Genomic DNA, 23154 nt, shown 5'->3' with positions numbered 1-23154 from the left:
GGTTTAATTTGAGATAAAAATAACTAAGTATATTGTTAGGGTTTAGTTTATTGTGACAAAACATAGTATTGGGGATTTCTGATTTGTGTTCATTCAATGCTAATTTTCATAGAAATTAATTATGATTATCTAGGGGTGTGATCAATTGCTAACTTTCTTAAGTTGCTAACTTACTAACTCATCAATGTAGTGTATTAAAAATGTCAACACGATGACATTAAAATGTCAACACATAATTTTGTTGAACTTCAATATAATGTGTTCATTATGTATTGACATTTTTAATACATTGTATTGATGAGTTAGCAGAGTTAGCAATATAACGCATCCCTGATTATTTATATACATTTCTTGTATTTATTGAGCTATATTTCCATAATTACACCGATTAAGTTCTTTTTGTACATATTAGGAAATAATAACCCATTTTGTACACTCATAAGACGACAATACAAACACAGGTATGAGAACACGATACATAAATTGAATTTAAGAGAAAACTCAAGTCCAATCTTATTCATGTCCTCGTATTCCATGACATGGCTTTGAAGAGTCTTACTCTATACATACATTAGCAAAAAAAAGAAAAAAATCTAGACCAATTTTTATGAATTCTACTAATATCTCCATGACACGACTTCGACGAGTCCTATTCTTCACCTACATTAGTGAAAATAGATAAAAAAAAAATGTATGAGCAAGCATAAATGGTAAGAAATGCATCAACTCACTTCAAGCATTACTATGAGGTTGAAACAACAATTACCGCTTGATACTGTTGTTTCAACATCCTTGTGCGCCGATCGTGTGACTCATGTTCATGACGACATAAAAAGAAACAATAATTAACAAAACAATCAGCAAAATAGTACCACTTGATATATTGATTTCGAGTAATAACATACGTGTCGTAAACTTCGTCTTCTCACTAAAATCCACTTTCACCGATGCCATGATGATAATTTTGTCTCCATCGGTGAAAGTGGATTTAAGTGAGAAGTTGGAGTTTACGGTGATCGCATTTGTAGTTTCTATAAATTAGGCTTACCAGACTTTTGTATTTCTTATAAGCATGCATCTTCTCCAGAACTTCGTACAAATTTTCGGCGCAGGATTGATAGGCATGCCTAAGAAACGGATTTTGTTTAAAGTTAAATGAGTATATAAAATAGTTTTCCTTGACTTGTCTAACATGAGAGAAATATACCAACCAATACGCCCTACATCACCATGGGAGGTCATGTATAAAAAAAATGCGGTCATTTGGGCCGCTATCTACCACTTTTCCACGCCCCCCTAACTGCGGCTTTGTCTCCAAGAAGAACAACAAAAACATGCGTTAACATTAACTCCGGTATAATCCTATTTGAAAACTCAAAATTAAAAAATATAGTTAACTATGTTAAATTGGACAAAGGAAGTTAGGAGTAACCTTGGGAACTCCTTTATGGACATCCGCACCATGAGGACTATTGATGATGACTCCACGACTTGGATTAAAATAACACTCAACTATTATGTCTTGGATTAAAATAACACTCAACTATTATGTCGTACATAAATACAATTAGGTTTTCGTCCTTAAGACCACCTCGTTTTAAAAGTTGATACGCGTGACATACATTAGCCTATAATTTAAAACAATTAAGCTACAATCCAAATCATTTTTTCTCTATTAAGCAAAACTATAAGTTGACCAACGCATATTAAGTAGGTCATATGCTCACTTAAATACAATATTAATAACACACTTGAGATGCAAGGTTAACAAATTTCACTTATGCAACAGAGCTAACAATAGCAATACTATTAATAACACACACTTTTGAGATGCAAGGTTAACAAATTTCACATATTGCAACAGAGCTAACAAAAGCAATACTATTTATAAAAGAACCTGATGACGATAATTATGGTATCCCTTAGTCTCTGCCACCACCAAGACAACTCATTTAGTCTCTTCGACATGGTTGCTTCGGTTGTAGAGGAATGAGAAGGTAATGACGAAGGCGGTTATAGAGAGGATCGAGGCGGTGATGACGTAGAGTGCAACAGTGCAGATCCTCATGGTTAGACCAGTTGAACCAAAATGTTGTAACAACAAATACAGGTATATTAATCAAACAGTGTCCGTGCTCTAGGAATGCCTTCTCCACTTTTGGTTGTAAAACGTCGGTGTCAATGGAGTGAGTTAGTCGTCCAAACCAAAACCTTTCTTCAAGAAGTCGGCAAGCACCGGCATCATTTGCTTCACTATACAATCAAAAGGTGGTTTCAGGAAGGCGGCACAATGTCTGCCATACTCTTATCTGAGACGGCGGGGGAGGGCGGCACATCCGACATACTTTTATCAGAGACGGCGACACGTTGGAGCTAGCCATGAATTGCGACTGGAGTGGTGGAATATACTAGTATTAATAGGGATAAATTTAACAAAATTATACTACTATAAATAAAAGAAATAGAACAAGGAACTATGTGTCTATGTCAAGTAGACCAAGATTTGGAGATCGACTTCATTGATTAAGTTAAGCACACATCAACAAAAATACATTTATGGTACGGTTGCATCAGATGAAAATGAGAGTAGCAAATCAATATATTGTTCACATTGTGTTCCTGTTTTTGGCCCTCGCGCTCCCGATGAATATGATATCTGCCTTGGTGATGCGTATAGTACAACCTAGATGGAAGACACGTACGTTATTACTCGTGGTAACATTTTGCTGTTTTTTTGCTAATTATCTTTTTTTTATGCCCTCATTAATAAGGAGTCCCACGATCACCGCACGAGGACGCTAGAACAACAATATCAAGTGGTAAGTGGTTTCAAACTCACATGTCTAAACTTAAACTTAAAAAGTCAAATCCATGTCTAATTTAGTTCACTAATGTAGGTGAAAAATAGGACCCGCCGGTAATGAAATATGGGAACCTTAGTATAAGTTTGGACACACTATCTGTGTTCATGGGTTCAAACACTGATGCAGCCACACTGGTGCATCCACCTTTCCTATTAGGAGCAAGTTTAGTTATGAGTATGATCAGTCGGATGTGAACTAATGGGAGGCTGAATTAATGTACTTCCGGAGGAAGGTATGAGATTAATGGTACGCCTTTTGCAACATTGTTAGCATTGTCATCATACACGAACACAACAATGTGTTCATCATTAAGACCTCCTTGTTTCAGAACATGGTATGCATGACATACGTCAGCCTATATATTAGACCACCTTGTACCCATGAACATGAAAAACAAGTCCAAACTTATCTTTATGTCCTCGTATTCCATGACATGGCTTTGAAGAGTCTTATTATTTACCTACATTAGTAAAAAAATTTAAAAATGCATAGACAAACATAATTGGTAAATAATGCAAGATATGGTGGTTTTGGTAAGTTATACCGAAACAACCCAACCATATGTTTAAAATTTTTGATAACTATATGGTGGTTTTGGTAAGTTATACCGAACCAACCCACCTCGATGTTAGACTGAGCAACTTGGATAATTTACTACTATTTTGCTTTATAGAAAATAATGAAATTCTTGTCTTTGACTTTTTATCTTTTATTAGTGTAATATCTGAAAAACACTTTACTTTTGAACTTAAGAACGTTTGCAAAATGAAATGACACACATATATAGGCATTCCTCAATATTCTATAATTCTATACTCTATTATTAGAATATACATCTAGATTTTTTTATAAATATCTAGACCATTTTTTAGGAATTCTACTACAGAAATTTGAGATTATTATTAGAATATACATCTAGAGTTTTTTGATAAAAATATAGACCATTTTTAGGAATTCTAGTACAGAATATTGAGATTTAGATAATATCTAGATATTTTCACTGCAAAAATATAGTTAATTTTATTTTATTCCAATAGCTCTTTCATTTGACAAGTTATTTTCATTCTCAATCATTCAATCAAACAAATGGGGTGTGACAGAAGGAAAAAGATAGAATTAATTCGCAACGAGAATTAAGTACTCCCTCTGTCTCGCCTAAAGTGAGCCACTCCTTTTGGGCATAACATTTTAGGAAGTGCAGTAGAGTAAAAGAAAATAAAGTAGAAGAGTAAAAAAAACAGTGGATGTTTGAATCAAGAACTCATAATTTAAGTGAGCGTTTTGTCTTTGCAAAATAGACCCTTATTCATGTTTGAGAACAAGTGAAAGTGAAAATGAAAATGACAATAAGGTGGAGAAGACAGAGATTGGGGTCATGTAAATTAAAGGCTCGACTAAAACTATAATTAGGAAAGTTTGAGATTAATTTTCAAATTTTGCATTATTTTATTAAATGAGGTTGTACATTGAAAGACGCATGAAGATTATTCGTCTTTTAATAAAACGCATGACTGCAGTGCGTTTCATTAATTTGGTGACGCATGGCCCTCATGCGTCTCTCCCAAAATCGAAATTTAAAAAAGGCCCAGCAGACTTGTGTAACTTAAGTTTTAGCCCACAAGACTTGTAATTTCCTCCTTCGTATACGTGTAAATTTATTATTATTTTTTTTTAAAAAAAGGCCGTAAATACCCTGAAAAATTTTAAAATTTGAATCATAAAATCATTCATCAATTCTTTTGGAGGGAAAATCAACATCTGAACCAAATACCAATCTGCGACGATGAGAGCTGCCGGCCGCCGCCGCGCGGCTGAATCCCGTCCGCCACCTCCCACGCCCACCAACACAGCAGATCCCTGGCAGTCAATCACCACTCCTGTCAACCGCCGCGAATCCGACGCCAGCTTCTGCAGCAGCCTCCCCTCAATCGCCTCCGCCGGCCGCCCTTCCGCCGCCGCCGCCAACATATCCGACCGATCTTACCAAATCTCCGCCCTCCGCACCATCAATTCCTACCTCGCCTCTCAATCCGCCCCCTTTTCGCTCAAGCCTCCCTTGCCCTCCGCGAAAGACATCACCGAAACCCTAAAGCTTCTACTGCATCAATTCGGCTTCGCTTCGCAGAAAATCGACGAGGATCTCAGTCACGCGTTGAAATCACTCAAATGCCCCTTGAAATTGAACAAATCGGCGCTGCGCGCCCCAGGTACGCCGCATTCATGGCCCAATTTGCTTGCGGTTATCCACTGGCTTGTTCAATTAGCTCAATACATGGATTCTACACTGAATTCTTCTCCTGAACTTGAGGGTGGAAAGATGTTGATGCACAATGTAGACAGTTATCTGCTCTACATTGCGGGAGATGATGAGGCTATGGATGCTTTGGATTCGGAGTTTGTAAGTGAGCTGGAAGAGTGGAGGAAGAAAGTGGGGGAAAATGCGACGGCTGTTGATGAAAATGCTAACGAACTGGATGCCAAATTGACGAGTTTGAAGAAGGGCCCGAGTCAGAAGGAGGTTCTGGAGCAGGAAAAGGCAGTTGTAGAAAAGGACGTGACGAAGTTCCATGACATGATCGGACAGCTGGACGCGCATTTGGTGGATGTGCAGAAGAAGCTAGTGGAGAAGGAGAGGGCATTGGAGGCCAAGGTGGAAGAACGGAAGAGGATTTGCGATGAGAATGAGGAGTTGAAGAGGAAGATTGAGGAACAGGGGATTAATATGAGAGATGCTGAGAGAATGAAACGAGAATTACAGGCTGTGGAGCGTAATATAGAGGAGGCCGAGGCTGGGAGAAGTGGCTGGGAGGAGAAGATTTGGGAGCTCGATTCTGAGATAGGGCATAAGTTTAAGGAGCTCGAGCATCTTTTGATGGAATGCAACCAAACTATTAGAAGGTGGTTCTTCTTCTTCTTGTCATTTCCATTAATTACTCGTAAACTGCATAAACTAGTTCCTAATGCTGTTTTTGTTTGTACATTTACTTTTTATGTATTAAGGGGCTAAGGAAAACTTAACCACCACACTAATTGTGTTCAACTAAGTTGTTGCTATTGGAGGCTGATTAGTACTTGCAGCTCTAGTATAGCAGTTCCTAAGTGTTTTAGGCAGCCCTTTTATATGTGGTGAGGTGATGATCCACTCATGCTTATTGGTGTATGTAAATTCACATTTTTGTCTCAAGGGGTTAAGGGAAACTTGAACCCACTAATTGTGTTCTACAAAGTTGTTGCAGTTGGAGGCTGACTAATATTTGCAGCTCTAGTTTAGTAGTGCCCAAGTGTCTTTGGAAACCCTTTTATATGTGATTAGGTGATGATGCACTCACGCTTATGTGATGTCATGTTTATTTACTCCTGCATATTGTGCAAAAATTTATTTGCTTTGCGTATGGAGTGACGGCCGAATGCTTGTAAGTTAGCTTAATTTTCTTTTTGGTATTTGATGTACTTCTCAGTATAGATTGCCTCTGCCAACTATATAAGATAGCATGATACTACCGAGTGGTAGTTATATATCATCTTTATTGACTTTGAGTAGTGTAGTGTATTCTCAGATAAGATTGCCTCTGTCAACTGTAAAATTCTCTCTAGAAATGTCTTGTTTCATCATATCTCTTGACTCTCTTCTGTATACTCTGCAGTGAAGTTCCACTGTAGTTTTAGATTAAAAGAATGACAATAATGATCCTTTTCCTGATCCACTGCAACCTTGTAGAAGAGAGGTAGGAAAGACAACTAAACTATAAAATATTTCTCTACTTTTATTTACTGGTAGAAAACTTGTCTATCCATTTATTTTTCCCACCCTAGCAGTTTTGTTTTCTAAAGACTCTGCACAAGTTAAAGTCTAATGACTTTGTCCTCCAGGGGTTAAGTTAGTTTCCTTTAAACTACCATTTGATTCAGCCACCCATTAACTATTTCTATTTTCGTTTAAAACTCATTTCCAGGTTGAAGCTTGGAAATGGATTTCAATATCAGCTGCATGCCGACGGGTCCACACCAGCTGAGGTCTTGGGATCAGATTACAAGAGCATACTAAAGCCCGCACTTGTTGCCTTTGCTGAGGAAATAAAAGGGAGTTCAATGGAGAAATTGGAAGAACTGATTTCTCTTCGGCCACGATCAGGTGAAAATGCTGCTAAGCTGGAGGATAAGCGGAATCGTATTGCTGTCCTTCAGTCCCACAATGATGAGGTAAACATGTAGATTTGATTTTAACAGTAGCTAATTTGCAATGTTTCTTATGCTCACATCACTTGTTGTCCCAAGAACATGCATGTAAGCTGCTCATTTAGCAACAATTCATCAATTTCCTTTTAAATGAGGGGTACTACAATTATGCATTCAGCACCAGGAATATAGAGCGTGATAAGGTGGTTTAGTCTATGTCCAGTAGCATTATTGTATTTTTCCCTATGCAACTTGGAATAAGACTCAACTAGTCATGTAACAGGCTTGGTTTATAGCTAAGATTGGTCCTGTTTTTGTCATTGTGTTCTACCAAGTGCCAATTTTTACCACAAAAGATTATGAAAATGACTTAATAGTTTAAAAAAATGGTCTTACCATTAATACTAGGTGCATCAAGTTTTCCAAATTATATTAGAACTAAATAATGTGTTTTGGTTTCTAGTTTCTACCTTATTCCTTTAGTTCATGTGAAGTGAGGAAGCTGCTTTATGTGAAGCAGATATAACTTGTAATAGGCTACTACCGCTACTCAGAAATTAGGGGTAAAGATATCAAATGTTTGTGTGGTCATAGGTCATCCTATTTATTCTGTTTGATATCCTGGCTAAATCGCGGTTGCCATATTGTGCTTTTCCTTAGTGTTTTTTCACATAGAATCTTGAAGTTTGCCCAGTTGGCATCCTAATAGGTTCAACTGATTGAAGAGTTCAATTTTGATGGTTTATTTCAGGAGCTCTGCTAAAATTTGGTTTATTAATCTTAAGATGCACATATACTTGCATGTGCTTTGTGTTGTATCATAGGTGTCTTATAGACTTTGAGCTTAGTATTGTCATAAAATTATGCTACAGATGTTCATTATAGTCTCCCTCTTAGGCCCTTTCAACAGTAATGTTTTCTATTCTTCGGATATTGTGCTATGACATCTAGTGGTGATTTTGATGAAACACCTTCTGGAACTCATAGTGTCTGAGTATATCTTAATGAATGGTCTGATCATCATCATATAGGTTGAGTCTCAGTTGCACATAGTGACGAAAGAAATGCAAGAGTATATCTCTAGACGTGCAGCAGAAGCCAAAAAGATGGTAGAGGAAGTTGAAACGAAGGCTCAGCACATCTCTGTTGTTGAAAAAGATGCAGCAGAGTTGTTGAAGGTAATCCCAACCTCTTATACTGCTTCCCTTCACATGAAAGACCATTCTCTTCATTCCTTGTTTTGCTTTGATGAAGAATTCCAAGGCCGGGCTGCACGAAGACACGATTCAAACTGAAGAAGATGTTAAGTTGTGTGCTCGGGAACTCTTTGACTTGATCAATTCAGTTGCAGCATACAAGGAGTACGTAGCCTCGAAAATTGCACGAATGAGGACCGACCTGCTGGAAACTGCTGGTGCCGTTGCGGATACTTACAAAGGGTACCGTCCGTCACATGGCCACGATGTTTAGGATTCGAACAATTGATCCCTAACATCCTAACTCACTTGAGTTTCTTAGCTAAAGTGGAGAAATCGTTGTTTATGTTATCTGTTTCTTGTGTGTATATTTGGTTAATAGGAATGAGATCAATGTATTTTCACTTATATTATGTTTCTTTTATTGGGATAATATTAAGATGTCGAGTTGGGCGGACGCAGAAATAAATATGAGTATGGGCTAAATTTTCAAAATTTTATGTAAAATTAAATTTTCATGTAATTCAAATTATTATTAGGGGCTTTTATATATCAATATGCTCAAAATATGAATAAATTTTATAATTTTATAATAGAAAAATATTGAAAATTAGGTTCATTAAGGGCTAAAGCTCTTCCTCCTTTACATGTGGGTCCGCAAGTGGTCGAGTATGTAATTCATGATTTTGCCAAGTGTTATGTTGTTTTATTATAAAAAATCAGTATTATATTGTCACAATAGGTAAAGATATTTTTTTTAATTATTTGATTGACATGCATATAGTATTGTTATTATTATTAATTAATAAGTATCGTATTATAAGGTTGATCTGTACAAGATTTTGAGAAAAAAAAAATCTTTAATCTATCAATATATAAAGGGACAGTTTTGTGAAACTTTTCAGAAATACCCCTTCTGCCCTTTTTGGCGGGAAAACTGTTGATAGTAATAAAAATTTACTCTGCACGCCAAAGACAGAGCATGGCATGGGTTATTGTGAAAGCTTTTTATTTTGGGAGCATTTGTGTGCAGATGTTGGAAAAGTGTGAAAGATTACAGAGTACTACCATACAAGCTACGATTTTAGAAAACTGTGACTATTTGATTAAAATTTAAAAACAGAGCCAAAGGCACTAAGTTTTTCTATAAATACCTATCACCATCAATTAGTTTTCCATGTCCATTTCACTCTCTTCTCCAAAATTACATACTTCTGCTTCTCCCTTGCGTTTGTATCTGATTTTGGCTATTTTTTTCAGTTGTTTTTTTGTTGTCTTTATTATTTAATTTTATTGTACTATTATTTGTGTCGTATCCATTTTTCTTCACTGGATAAACTCATTCTTCATGAGTCCTAAGATCTGTTAGACTGCAAAAAAGGAGAATGGCATTAGTATTTTTCTAATTTTCAAAGAAAACAGTGTGCATATACTTGGCTTTGCTACAACATCTTCTCAGCCAGTTGAAGAATTGCAGTGGAAAAGCGTAAAGGAGTAAAGTTAAAATCATTTCAGACAACAAGGGAGGAGAAAAATTCATTCTTGATGTCGAAAAGCTGAAAAGAATATAGTATGAAAAATCTTTTACACAAAGGAGTAGAAGAGAAAAAGATGCAGTTTCACAAGGAAAATGCAGCATAAATTCAACTTTGAATACAACTAAAAACGGAGAATAAAGTGAAGAGGTAAATAATCTTATTTTCTTTAATAAATTCTTCGTCTTGGACGAAATTTGTTGTATAGACTGATTTTCTGAAAGCCCAAATTCAAGCTCAACTGGAAATTGTATCAGACATTGCCATTTACAAATAATTGAAGATTACAACATGAAACTGGATTTAGAAATTGAACATGTAACATATTGGCATTACTCTTAGTCAAAATAGAATTGAACACGCCAAGAGTAAGAAAAATTGTCGAAATAATAGGTCAGGAAACGGGCACGGATCCATATATGCGACGGTGAGCCGGAGTGCTGCCGAGATCTTAGTCGGGACGGTGTGATGGGGCCGTTGACAGTGGTAGAGAAGAGCGTTTCTGGGTTGCATGCGGATGGGGCCGTTGACAGTGTGGCGTCGGGAGGCAGAGGATCGTCTTGGGAAGGTCGGCGAGACTGGAGATGGCCGAATTGAGAGTGCTAGCAAGACAGGTTGAATCGGAGATGGAGTAAGATAGACGTGGCGGCGGTGTGTTGACTAGGTTAGGAGGCGCCGATTGGATTGGTATGTGTTCTCCTTGGGATAATATACATAATTACTTTATCATGCACAAATTATGTAATTTCTACGTATTAGTGCTTTAACATTACATAGTATATAAATATTTTTTATGAAAACATAAACTAATAATTAGTAGTAGTATTTATTTAAATAAGATAAAAGAAGTTTTAATTAAATCAAAATTGAATATTATAAAGTGTAGATTAATTATTCGATGTGATTGCAATTTACTATTCAATCCTATATGTTCTTAGAATATATTAGTTCTCTTTGTAATTGTCGTAGAGATCAATGTTTTAATCCTCTATTATATTTATTAATTTAATAGTAAATTATATTACATGAAGAATGTCAATATAGGCAATGTGTTAACATTCTCAAAGCATTGTGTTAACATTGATATTTTCGAAGCACTATATTGACATTTTCATCCAAAACCCTAATTTGTTAGTTTTTTTTTATCTTTTTTTATTTAATTAATAAAACCGAAAATTACACTTAGCAAATTGTAGACCACAAGTTTTCTAAAATCCTATGGTCTTAAATTAGTTGTAGTTAGCAATTAAATTACGAGTTAGCAATTGATGACTCCCCTAATATATATTATATATATTATTAATTTTATATTATATATATGTTTTTTTTCGGTTTTATTCTGGTTTTGGTTCGGTTTGGCAAAAAATCAAACCGAAACCCGAATGCTCACCCCTAGATATTGTTTTTCAAAGATCTACTTTAGTATTTTTATCTCAGTCTAATATCGAAAATAGGAATGTCAATCGGGCCAACCGCTCGGGTTGTTGGGTTATTCTGACAGGTTGCAAGATCCGTCCCTAACCCTTCGGGTTTGGGGCTAATCAGGCCAAAAAATTCAACAATGCTTAGTTCCAATTTTTATTTTATTAAAACTTAGAATTCATTTCCACTACTTCACGTAATAAAGTAATTGTATTACTTAATCTTCTTTATTTTGTAAACAATATAATTATTACTATAATGATAACACAATTATTGTACTATTTCCATCCCATGCTACTCGCACATTTTCTTTTTGAACCGTAAATTAAGAATTGAGTAATTAGTGTAATTTAATTAATAATTTAAGTGTAATAAGGAAACACTCAATAAGGGACACCTATTTTAGGAAACGTTTAATGAGACAACTAAAAAAGAAAAACGTTTCATTTTTAATGAGACAAAGAGAGTAAAGAATTAGTAGTATTTACTCCCTTTGTCCCATTGTAAGCAATACAATTTTTTTTTTCTTTTTTAGGGTGGGGGGTCAGGGAGTGGATTTCTTACCCTAATTATCGTTTTTTTTTATAATGTAACTATCATTATCTCCACTATATCATATCTCATACATTATCCTTCTCCTCTCAACTCATAAAATATAAAATCTAATGCAGAATACAAAATGCTTTACTTAGAATGAAACTTGAGAATTATATTTTTTTTCTCTAAAATTACATATGATATTATTCTTATTCATGTTGCACTTTCTAAAATTATTATTCTTTAATAATGAAAATCACATGATCCGTGCATAGCACGGGTGTTAACACTAGTTATTAGAAAAATTACACATAATAATGTAATTCAATTATTAAATTTATTGATAAAGTACATAATTAATGAAGCACTTTTAGAATTTACAATTTTTTACTATTTTCAATTTGTGTGGAATTATTTTTCTAAAGTATATTGTGATCTAAATAGATGAATTTGTTACAGAAGATTAGCATTCATTCTTCAAAAATTTATTTAATCCATAAATTTCATATCTGTTCTATCACACACTACAATCGAGGATAAGATTCTTTTCACATGACTCCATAACAACCGGCCTATTTAAAAGATAACATACTCGTTGACCACGTCCATATTCTAACATACTCGTTAATCTCGATCGCGTTGCTTAAAACTGATCGACAACTTATTATCCAGACCATCAACGAATTTGTGGCCATTGAAGATAATCACAATGTTAGTCGTAGAAAATACTACTCCTACTACTTACTTAACAAATTTGCCCGCGATATATATTAATATAAAAATATTGTTCAGTTTATAGTTAATATATGAAATAAATACATAGTTACAATACTATTAAAACTCTATGTTAATATAAAAAAAATTAAAGAATTTACCGCTGCGTAGATATAGGAGAATGACATAATAATAATAAAATATTGAAGAAAAATAGGGCTATAAAACAGACTCTCCCTCACACCAACACGCACACACATACAAAAACTTCCTGCAAATACATGCGCATATACATACAAATTCTCTATCTCTATTCTCCCCTCTCCAAAAACACACACAAAATCTCCTCACTCGCAACACAATTCACACACACCCCCACCAAATTCGCGGTTCGTTGATTTCAATCATAGAAATTGGGGTTCAGTCTGTTTATTTAGTCATTGATAGCTACGGACAGTATTTAATTTGATTATTTTGGGGATATTTTTGGGTGTTAGTAGAGTGACGAAACCCTAGGGATTTAGGATTTCGTTACTGGATTTGATGGTGAGGGTTTGAAATTATTACGTTATTCCCTGGGGTTCTGTTTGAGGAATTGCTCTGTTTTTCGAGTGGGGTGGTTTTGATTGGATTATGTTGCTTATGCGTTGTTGTTGTTGAACATTGAGAAGCTCGGGATATCGGCAGTGAATTGCTTGGTGAAATTCGGAATTTTGGATTGTGTGTGTGTGGAGGTGCTGGTAATCTAATTGGACTCAAATTTCACAATTTATATCGTGTGATTGTCAGTTTTGCTTGGAGAAATTCATCTGATTGTGTGATTCGGTTGCTGGCGTCGCGGATAACAAGTTGCTAAGCGATGAAATTAGGGTGCTGGTGTGAGAATTGATGGCCTAGTGAATAGATGTGGTGTGGAAATTAGTTTTAACTCTCGTTAAGCTAGTAAATTTGATCTTTGGTTGTAGTGAAGACACTGATATAATTGAGCTTTTGGGACGCGGCACGTGGCTATTAATCTGAGAAGAACAGTTGCATTTGTTTCTATTTTTTATTTTTATGTGATAATGTTTAGTTATGGAAAGAAGTGAGCCATCGTTAGTACCTGAATGGCTGAAAAATACTGGAAACTCGACTTCTGGAAGCTCTATATCTCATTCAGGTAGTTTTTTTATGTTATTGTATCATACTATCTGATGTTTGTGGCATTTTTCTGAAATGTTTTTTTTCGTGTTGTAGATGATCACCTAGCATCAAGGGCTGCTAGGAATAAGTCCTCTTTGAATGGTAATGGTCATGATCTAGGACGATCTTTTAGTTCTGAAAGAACTACTTTTTCTTCATATTTCCGACAGAGTTCTAGTAGCAACAGTTCTGGTAATTTTAGATCAAACAATAGTTTTGGGAGGAACCAGCGTGACAGGGACTGGGAGAAGGGCACATATGATTATCGTGACCATGACAATTCATTTTTGGGTGGGCGCCGGCATCGGAAAGTTTCAGATCCACTGGTAGACCCTTCATTAGGTAAATTTGAGAGGGATGGTTTAAGACGTTCTCAGTCCATGATATCTGGGAAGCATGGAGATGCATGGCCGAAAAAAGTTGGTGCTGACTCAGGCAGTGCCAGTGTAAAGATATCGAACGGTTTGCCTACTAAGGGCAGCCCTGTTGTCGGGGTGAGCAAAGCTGCTTTTGAGAGAGATTTTCCATCACTGGGAGTAGATGAAAGAGCAGTCGTGTCAGATATTGGAAGAGTGCCATCTCCTGGTTTAAGTACTGCTATTCAGAGCTTACCTATTGCTACCTCAGCTTCTTTAGGCGGGGAAAAATGGACATCAGCTTTGGCGGAGGTTCCTGTGTTAGTTGAAAGCAATGGAACAGTCGCATCATCTGTGCTCCAAGCAACTGCATCAAGTTCCACATCTTTAGTTTCAACCACCAGTCTCAATATGGCAGAAGCCGTGGCTCAGGGTCCTAGTCGTGCCCAGACTGCCCCACAGGCACGTCCCCTGTCATCCTTCATTAATTCCGATATCCTTTACAGTGTACTTATGCCCGGTATTCATGTTTCAGTTATCTGTTGGAGCTCAGAGACTAGAGGAGCTGGCAATCAAACAATCTAGGCAATTAATTCCAGTGACTCCCTCAATGCCAAAAGCTTTGGTGAGATTTTTATCATCCTTTCTTTTTATCACACTTAACGGGAACTGGACATTTCAAATTATATTCATTAACAATACTTTATACAGGCAGTTGTGCCAACATTCTTTATTTCATAATGATGAAGTTTATCTAAGATCCAAGTTGCTAATGCACATGTTTTTTGAGCTTTTGCCTCTTGAGGAGAAATTAGGAAAATATTAGTAATTTGTTTCTAGAAGATGTCTTGGCTGTTTAAATTTTTGTATTGATTTTAATAGAGTTGGTTTTTAGATTCTTCAGTCATTAAGTTTAACACAATCAATCACTAAATCTTTTATGTTGTAATATCTTTTTGTTACTAATGCCTTGTAAGTAGTAAAAATGCCTTGTTGGGCTATGAATGTCTTAACGTGATCAACTTTTGGTATTCACTTCAACGACTATCGTTGATGTTGAAGGAAACAGATGTGGAGGTCTTGCATTATGACATTTGAGGGTGGAACAGAGTATCCTAGAAATACGAATGAATGAACTGATGAACTAGATCGTAATTTTGTGATTTAGTCTAACCATCTTGACTCTCGAGTGGATAAAATCAATGATCATTATATAAAATTGTAAGTTGAGTGTCACTAGTAAGATCTTCAGCACATTTGAATGAAATACAGTACATTTTATTTTCTGGTGTCTGCACTTTGTGAGGCTTTGCTGTGTCATGCTTCCAACACATTCATGTTGTGGTACACTTTAGGGGGTGTTTACTTTGAGTGATATGATTGCTTCTAATCCATCATTTACTTTGATGGATTGATTAATTTTAAGCTTCTTTAACCATCTTATCCTTCAAATAGTAGACGCCCTCTATATTGATTGCAAGAAGGATCTTAAACCAATCTGCATGTATTTAACTGCCCATAATGTGTAGTTCACAGTTTATATAAGACCATCTAATTCTTCATTTCGAATATGCTACTCATTTTTATCTAAATGTGGCTCTAGGTGCTGAATTTTTCTGACAAACCGAAGAGCAAAGTGGGTATTCAGCAGCATTCCATCTCCTCATCACTTCCTGTAAATCAGTCTCCTCGAGGTGGACCAGGGAAGGGTGATTTTTCAAAAGCATCTAATGTTGGAAAGCTCCAAGTTCTTAAGCCAGTCCGGGAAAAGAATGGTGTCATCCCTGTTGTAAAGGACAACTTGAGCCCAACAAGTAGTAGCTCTGTTGCTGCTTCTCCGTCTGTTTCTGGTTCTGGTTCTGGTTCTTCAGTAACCAAGGTCCCCCCTAATAGTGCAGTTCCTGACCGTAAGCCTGTATTAACTTCGCTGGAGAAGCGACCTACCTCTCAAGCTCGAAGTCGAAATGATTTTTTTAATCTAATGAGAAAGAAGTCTATGGTGAACCCTGCACCTGCTGATTCAGCTACTGAAAATGCCTCTTCTGACTTGGACACTGGCTCATCCACGTCACCATCATTTTCTGATAAGAATGCTGAAATGGATGTCATGCCCGCCACGAGTCAGCCCGTGGAAGTGCCATTGAGTTTAGGCCCAAATGTAGACCGTTTGTCTGAGGAGAAACCTGGCTCAATCTGCAATGGTGATGCTTCTGATGTACAAAAGTGTGTGAGCAATGGTAAGAAGCATCCTAGCTCCAACCTTATCCTTCCTGAGGAGGAAGAGGCTGCTTTCCTTCGTTCTCTGGGCTGGGAGGAAAATAACGACGAGGGAGGTCTTACAGTAGAAGAAATCACTGCTTACTACAGGGATTTGACTAAGGTAATTTCGGAATTCAGTCTTATAAATGCTAAATCCTGTGATCTTACTTCTTAGGTTTTACTAAAAACAAGTGTGTTCTTGCTGCAGTACATCAATTCAAACCCGTCCCCTCGAATACTGCAGATTGTACAGCTCCTGACTCCTTTTGACTCGCAACTTGAGGGTATCGATGAAATGAGCTCATCAGATGATATACGTAAACCTTGATTCCGGATATGCTATTTTTGCCAGAGTTTTTTGTTTAGATGAAGAGGTCATCGATGATCCTTACTTATGATCGCCTCCAATGACCGTCTTCCCTCTGGGTTCTGAGATTTGAGTAAAGAGAATAGAAATAGATTTTTATCAAGTTACTCCAAGAGTCTTGACAGTTTTGGGTTCCTTTTATTTTTCCATGAATAGAACAGTTTATGTTTTCTTTTATCTAATCACAAATGCATAGAAAAGCAAGAATTTTACTCATACTTTTCTTTTCCTCCCTTCTTTTTCGTATCATTCAATCTTCTTTTTTAAGTATTAGTAATACTAGGTTGTATGCTATTCGCAAGCTTTGGTTTGATTAAAATTTGTTTACACTCATTAGCAGAAATAATCTTCAAATTCTAATGAATCACAAATCAATTAGTGAGATGTTATCTTTTAACCACTCCAATCATTTACACTAAACTTAAACTCATTTTTGGGTATATGTCACACTAAAAAGTAGTTTTACTCCAACCATTTACACCAAACTCAAAATTTGCACCATTTTAGAATTTGTCTCATAAAATATTTGCGGTAACACCATATTTGATATTGTTTCAAAAAAACATAAAAAATGAATTTAAAGTTGGTGTATTGTTGGAAAAAATTTCTATACCAAATTCATTTATAGGATATGGTTGGAAATGGTTTGAGTCAGAAGATTTCAGTCGCCATGTGTCTGCATAGTTGAAACAAGAATAATCACCCAATTTGACATGCCACGTGTTTAGTTCCGATTATTTAGAGAGTAAAATTATAATGTAAATCAGTACTCCCTCCGTCCCCGATTAAGAGTCACACTTTTTCATTTCGTCCATCCACAATTAAGAGTCACACTTCATTTTTACTATAAATGGTAGTAGATCCCACATTCCACTAACTCACTTCACTCACATTTTATTATAAAAATCAATATAAAAAAGTGGGTCCTACATTCCACTAACTTTTTCAACCAACTTTTCTTTACATTTCTTAAAACGCTTGCCCGATCAAACTGTGACTGCTAATGGGGGACGGAGGGAGTAATATCCACATATTAATGTTTGTAATGTAGATAAAATATGAGAGATAAACTTTTGATTTTAGAAATGAGGCTTTCTTTTTTACATCATGGCAAAATGAGATTAATTTTCGTGGACGAAGGGATAGTATTATATTAATAATAATATTACTAATAATTAAATAGAAAAAATATTCGACATTGAGGCTGATTTGTGAGGGTTTTGCAGTGTCTCTCTCACACACATGATGGCAAGCACGGTGGTGGCCGAGAAGACGGAGGCGGAGCTTCGGAAAGAGATCGACGAACTCCGCCGCCAACAGCGGGAGGTACATCTTTGTATTCACATACACGACCGTATCGATGCGATACACCTGCTCACAGAAACCTAACAACTTCTCCTTTGATCAAAATCTCCGCGCGAAAACCTAATTTTCCTCGGCGCCACAGATCACGGAGCGGCTACGAGATCCCAGGGGCATTCGCCGCGGTGGATTAACGAGCGCCGGACCGCGCAATTTCGCCGCCAATGGCAGCCGTCGGCGTGGCATTGTTCGGCCTGTAAATTTCTCTCTCTTACTCTCTGTGGCTGTCTATTTATTTTGCCTGAGCTGTGTCACAATCGGCTAAATGTTCATTGCTTAGGCGGAGAGGAATGATGCTGACGACCAGCCTCCAGCAAAAAGGCGACTCTCTTCAGCTGTTGTGAAGGTGAAAATCCTCTAAAACTGCAATTTTAGTGCTTGGTGTTTGAATTGGGATGGACGACTGTTAGCATAAATTGTGTATTTAATTTTCCAATTGTAGGTCGAGGAGGGGGAGATAATCGAGGAAGGTTCTGAAATTGCGACGGAGGTGGAAGAGAAAGAAGTAGCATTTGATGCAGGAGAGGCTGTAAATACCAATGGAAGCCAGGGTGAGAGAAAGCAGTCTAATTGGTCTCAGAGGGATGGTGATCAGCGGCCGTCGAAAATGGTAGTACATTAGAACTAGTACTACTTTTTGTTTGAATTTGTGGATTTAATTAGTCTTAGTTGTGTGTAGTTAAGTTCCAAGGTGTTCATTTGTGTGTGATTGTTTAGGACTTTGAAATCCCTCCTGCTGAGCACGTGCCGAGGGTGTTGCCTAAGGATGAGGACCCTAGTCTGGTGAGTAGGAATAAAAGGATGCTTGGCCAGCTTCTTGGCACGTTAGAGGTATGGTGGTTCTGTTTCTTACTCTCAGTAGTGTTTCGTTTCATGTTTACTTGAAGAGTTGCACGTACCCCATGTTTTTACTTGCTCATAGTTCTGCTCTTCTCTGGTTGTATTGCTCTGGAGTTTCTATATATTCCAGAGTTTGTTATTTGGTTTCGATCTACCAACAGTGTTAATGCAATATCTTTTTTCGTAGTAAGACGGTCATAGATGCCTTTGTTTGTAATTTCTGTATTCTGTCATCATTCTTCAACAATTAATTAGCATGCTAACTTAACTAATACCTGAATTGTGATATTCTATTGTTTGATGCACCTTCAGAGGTTCAGGAAAGAGGACGTGCAACGATCAGGCACGGAGGCATACATGAGGAGATCTGATTCTCTGAAAAGGGTGAGATTGATGTTAATTTTGCCTTTGCCTTTTGCTTTATGTCTGCTTTCATGCAAATAATTGTAAGATTACTAGGGTGCATGAGGTTTACATAGTTACTACTAGCTTATATTGTATATTTTCTTATACTATTAACACAGTGATAAGACACTAATGATCCCTTGAGTTATAAGCACCACTTGGACTTGGATGTATTCGTTTATTACCAATCAATGTGAGCAAACACTTTTACATGGGAAAGGAAAGGGATTTTGAAATGTGTTAACCTACTACCACTTTTTAGTAGGTTATTCATTTTTTCTGTGTCTTGAAGAATGTCTGTTAATTGAAGAAAATAAAGAAAGAAGCATATGGTACCTACCTTGCAGATATTTATTTCACCTCTACAGACTAATTTGAATCTACTACATTAAGGAGTTTTTTTTTCTTTTCTTTGTTCACTAACCTTATTGAGAATTGCATAAAACTTCAAATAAAAAGCATGTGCTTGTATTGGAAACTAGATATTATTCCTCCTACATTTGACTAAGAATTCATATTCTTTTGTAGGCTGAGCAACGTGCACGTGAAGAGAGTGAAAAACTGAGGCTACAAGAACGTGAACAGATTGCAGAAAAACGGAAGAGAGATTTGGTATGTTCCTCACTGCATGCTGATGCTATTTATTCTATGAAGGCTTATGTTCTCCACTGAATAGCTACATGCCATGAGTTCAACTTCTGATTATTGTTATTTCACACTTTGCCGTATTCTATTAAGATTCTAAGAGCACGAATAGCTGCAAAAGCACAGGAAAAGAACATGGAATTGCTGTTTCTTCGGTGGAGTGAGCACCACAAAAAACTTGGAAATTTCATAAGGTATATTATTTCTGAATGAATCTTAGTTGCTTATTTTGCTTTAAGAATCATAAAATTCTAACATGCTTTACTGATACTATTTTACAGGTTATTTCTATTTTCGGTCCACAAGTGTCCATATTCACAATTTTATTGACATCAAGTTCAAGATAAGTGTTCGTTTATGTGCAGAAAATTGAAGCAGCTTAATGACCCAAATTTCTGTTTTGGATTTTGGTTCATCCCACAGAATTTCATTTTAATATGTTTCTGACGTTTCTTATTTATTTCTTGTGCTTGTTGTGAATCTTTCAGGACTAAGGCTGAACCTCCGATCTATTACTCGTTTTCCAAACCTCTGGATCAAGATGCAACTTCAACTGAGCAGCAGAAGGAAAAGGTAAGTTCATCTCACCTTGCTCCATGAGGCTAAACCAGAATCATGTTTAACTGAAAAGCGCAGCTCTTTCCTTATTAATCTTCAAACTGGATCTGGAGGGTGTTTGTGGAAGCTTTGTTTCTGGATGTCTATGGGTTAAGTAATGTTTGAAAAACGCAGCCTCCTAATAACTTCCTTTGGTTAGTATTTCTCAAAATGGTTGCCAAAACACTAAAATGTTGCTATAAGCACTGACAAATTATACGCTGTTCTCGAAAGCAAATAAGCTCTCACTTAAACACTCTATTACTTTTATGTAGTAGTACATACAAACTTTCTTGATGGACAATATGTGATCCAAGTATATGAAAAATTCATACGAACCATTTATTTCTACTGGATCTTGTCTCAGATGTTTCAAGAGTGGAAATCTGCTAGGAGAGAGGAACTGTCACAATATCAGAAACAGATTTTGGAGCAGCATCTTGCAAATGTGGACAAGGAACTGGAAAGGTGGCAAAACGGGAGGAAAGGTAGAAGACCGAATAATACTGTGGCTAACTTACAGGAGACAATGGACAAAGAGCTGGAGACCCATCAGCTCGAGCATGGTCCTAAGACTAGAATAATTCCTGGCCAAAGTAATAACGAAGATGAAGATGATGTGGAAGATATAAATGTTGCCGAGGATGATATGATGGATGATGTGCTGGGTGTTGATGATAACGGACGAAGGGCTGATGAAACAGAAAAACTAGAAACAGGTAATAGTCCGCCTGTAGAAAAGAAGGAAGAGTAGATATCTAGAAAAGAAGGAAGAGTAGGTATCCTCGCCGAATTTTCTGCTTGCTTTCATTTTGTTTTCGTATTTTGCCTTCGGTGTTTTATGTTGTTAGGATGTTAGGTCAGTTGTAATCTGGTGCTTAGGATCCAGTTTCTTTATCTACATTGCTTCATCCATGAAACTTAGAATTAAAAGGTAATTGTACTGAATTTCTAGATTTCCATTTCTGCTTTAGAGTTTTCAATAGGTATTTGCATTTGCAACATATTGTGTGGTCATATATCACTGTATTGGTTTCAAAATATTCTCTCTGTGACATACCGAAGATGCAGAACTTTGATTAATTACTACTCGTATTTGCATTTCCAAATGACTTGAAATGAATTATAATCCATTTAGTTGAAATGCTTCTTATTAGGGGTGGGGAAACGGTTTGGTTAACCGAGAATCGAACCTTATTGTTTCGATTATCGGTTAACCGAGAACCGAAAAAATAAGGTTAAGGTTTGGTCCTGGTTAGTGGGTTCAGGATTTAGGCGGTTCCGGTGCTAACCGAGAACCGAAACCGATAACCGAAAAAATAAGGTTAAGGTTCGGTCCCGGTTAGTGGGTTCAGGATTTAGGCGGTTCCGGTGCTAACCGAGAACCGAAAGGTTAGAACCGAAGAACCGATTAGTGTTTTAATTTTGATTTTTTATAGATTCATTTTAATTTCATAAACTCAAACTCTATGTCCCCATAATTTGTATGCATTTTAGACAAGAGAATACACAAATCAGAGAGATAACCAATCTTATGACAACTACTTTGTTTATTAAAATTTAGAACTTAACGTATTAGATAATATGGAGCATTAGCATATAACTTAAACATCCCATAATGATAAAGGTACATTGACTTATCTTCCTCTCTCATCTAAATTCTCGTAGCACGCTGACACCGTTGCTCTCTCCCATACCGGCGACGACAAGGTTGGTGCTTTCTCCTTGTTGCGCTGCTCTCTCTCGCGCTGGGGACGACGAGACTGCTGCCCTCTCCACACCGCTGCTCTCTCCGACGAGGCTGTTGTCCAACTCTCCACGCCGATGTTCTTTCATTCGGTTCCTTTGGTGGAACCGAAGAACCTTTCGGTTAGGACCGATCGGTTCCTCAAGGAACCGAACCGACAAAGGGTGCTGTTCCGGTTCTAGATTTTGGAAAAAATGGGATTCGGTTAACCGACTAATCGGTTCGGTTAGAACCAAACCGACCGAATCCCCACCCATACTTGTTATTCTCCGTGATCTAACTATGATATTGTAGTACTATCATAATGTCTTATAATACAAGTAAGTAAATGAAATCATATTAAAATGCTTCTAAAATAATTTGAATCATATTAAGAAAGTAAAAAATATTTATTATGACTTTATAAATTATTTTAATATGTACTCGAATACTCAGTTGATACAACAATTTTCTTTTTAATTTGTTCCAAGACAATTCATTTCTAAAATACTAAAATACTCCATTTTTCTATATCTCTAATTTATGTTTTTCTATTTACCTCACAAAATAATATAATTTCGGTATACAAAATATAGTCTTAATTTTAAATAACATATTTTAATTTAAAATTGATACCATACGAGAGTAGAAAAAATAATTGTAATATTTATTAATAGAAAATGAAATCTATTTTGTCATAGAAAAAGACTTAAGTATTCCACTAAAATAGTTTTAAGACTAATTTTGATAAATAGCCTAAAATAAAATCATTCTTCGTTAATGAAGATAATATTGCATAAATTTTATATCTATATCATTCAGTTATTTGGCGAGTCTTCAATTTTTGGTAACATAATTCGCGCTTATTCACAAATTCGATTTAGCTAACAACATAAGCTTAATTAATAAAGAGATTAATACTCCTAATAAGTAAAGCGATAAGCTTAATTAATAACTCCACTTTTCATCTA

The 23154-nt window shown here is 36.3% G+C and overlaps 3 protein-coding genes across 3 annotated transcripts; all 3 read left to right on the top strand.

The window, feature by feature from the left end:
• The first annotated feature begins 4595 nt into the window (after window positions 1–4595).
• LOC125219057 (kinetochore protein NDC80 homolog) lies at window positions 4596–8669 on the top strand. Its single transcript, XM_048120919.2, has 4 exons — window positions 4596–5762; window positions 6818–7064; window positions 8072–8218; window positions 8295–8669. Exons 1-4 carry the CDS (start codon window positions 4648–4650, stop codon window positions 8508–8510), a joined length of 1725 nt encoding a protein of 574 aa, XP_047976876.2. The 5' UTR covers window positions 4596–4647; the 3' UTR covers window positions 8511–8669.
• Window positions 8670–12703: 4034 nt separating this feature from the next.
• On the top strand, window positions 12704–16826 carry LOC125223456 (uncharacterized). Its single transcript, XM_048126617.2, has 5 exons — window positions 12704–13603; window positions 13681–14444; window positions 14518–14607; window positions 15586–16362; window positions 16450–16826. Exons 1-5 carry the CDS (start codon window positions 13519–13521, stop codon window positions 16567–16569), a joined length of 1836 nt encoding a protein of 611 aa, XP_047982574.2. The 5' UTR covers window positions 12704–13518; the 3' UTR covers window positions 16570–16826.
• Window positions 16827–17788: 962 nt separating this feature from the next.
• Window positions 17789–21461, top strand: LOC125185142 (uncharacterized). Its single transcript, XM_048081634.2, has 10 exons — window positions 17789–17934; window positions 18056–18166; window positions 18251–18316; window positions 18413–18580; window positions 18688–18801; window positions 19123–19194; window positions 19744–19827; window positions 19954–20054; window positions 20349–20433; window positions 20825–21461. The coding sequence occupies exons 1-10, from the start codon at window positions 17851–17853 to the stop codon at window positions 21209–21211; spliced, it is 1272 nt and encodes a 423-aa protein (XP_047937591.2). The 5' UTR covers window positions 17789–17850; the 3' UTR covers window positions 21212–21461.
• Window positions 21462–23154: the final 1693 nt, after the last annotated feature.

This window comes from Salvia hispanica, chromosome 1 (genome assembly GCF_029641045.1).
Source record: "Salvia hispanica isolate PSC_SH4W2 chromosome 1, Shi_PSC_v1, whole genome shotgun sequence".
NCBI lineage: Eukaryota > Viridiplantae > Streptophyta > Magnoliopsida > Lamiales > Lamiaceae > Salvia > Salvia hispanica.
This window is presented reverse-complemented; position numbering and strand designations above follow the sequence as displayed.

Excerpts from the sequence above, each read along its gene's own strand:
- LOC125219057 (XM_048120919.2), top strand. The coding sequence starts at position 4,648 with ATGAGAGCTGCCGGCCGCCGCCGCGCGGCTGAATCCCGTCCGCCACCT. Across the intron at positions 5,763-6,817 it reads TGCAACCAAACTATTAGAAG|GTTGAAGCTTGGAAATGGAT; the intron begins GTGGTTCTTCTT and ends ACTCATTTCCAG. Across the intron at positions 7,065-8,071 it reads TTCAGTCCCACAATGATGAG|GTTGAGTCTCAGTTGCACAT; the intron begins GTAAACATGTAG and ends ATCATCATATAG.
- LOC125223456 (XM_048126617.2), top strand. The coding sequence starts at position 13,519 with ATGGAAAGAAGTGAGCCATCGTTAGTACCTGAATGGCTGAAAAATACT. Across the intron at positions 13,604-13,680 it reads AAGCTCTATATCTCATTCAG|ATGATCACCTAGCATCAAGG; the intron begins GTAGTTTTTTTA and ends TTCGTGTTGTAG. Across the intron at positions 16,363-16,449 it reads ACTACAGGGATTTGACTAAG|TACATCAATTCAAACCCGTC; the intron begins GTAATTTCGGAA and ends TTCTTGCTGCAG.
- LOC125185142 (XM_048081634.2), top strand. The coding sequence starts at position 17,851 with ATGATGGCAAGCACGGTGGTGGCCGAGAAGACGGAGGCGGAGCTTCGG. Across the intron at positions 18,167-18,250 it reads GGCGTGGCATTGTTCGGCCT|GCGGAGAGGAATGATGCTGA; the intron begins GTAAATTTCTCT and ends TTCATTGCTTAG. Across the intron at positions 20,055-20,348 it reads AAACTTGGAAATTTCATAAG|GACTAAGGCTGAACCTCCGA; the intron begins GTATATTATTTC and ends TGAATCTTTCAG.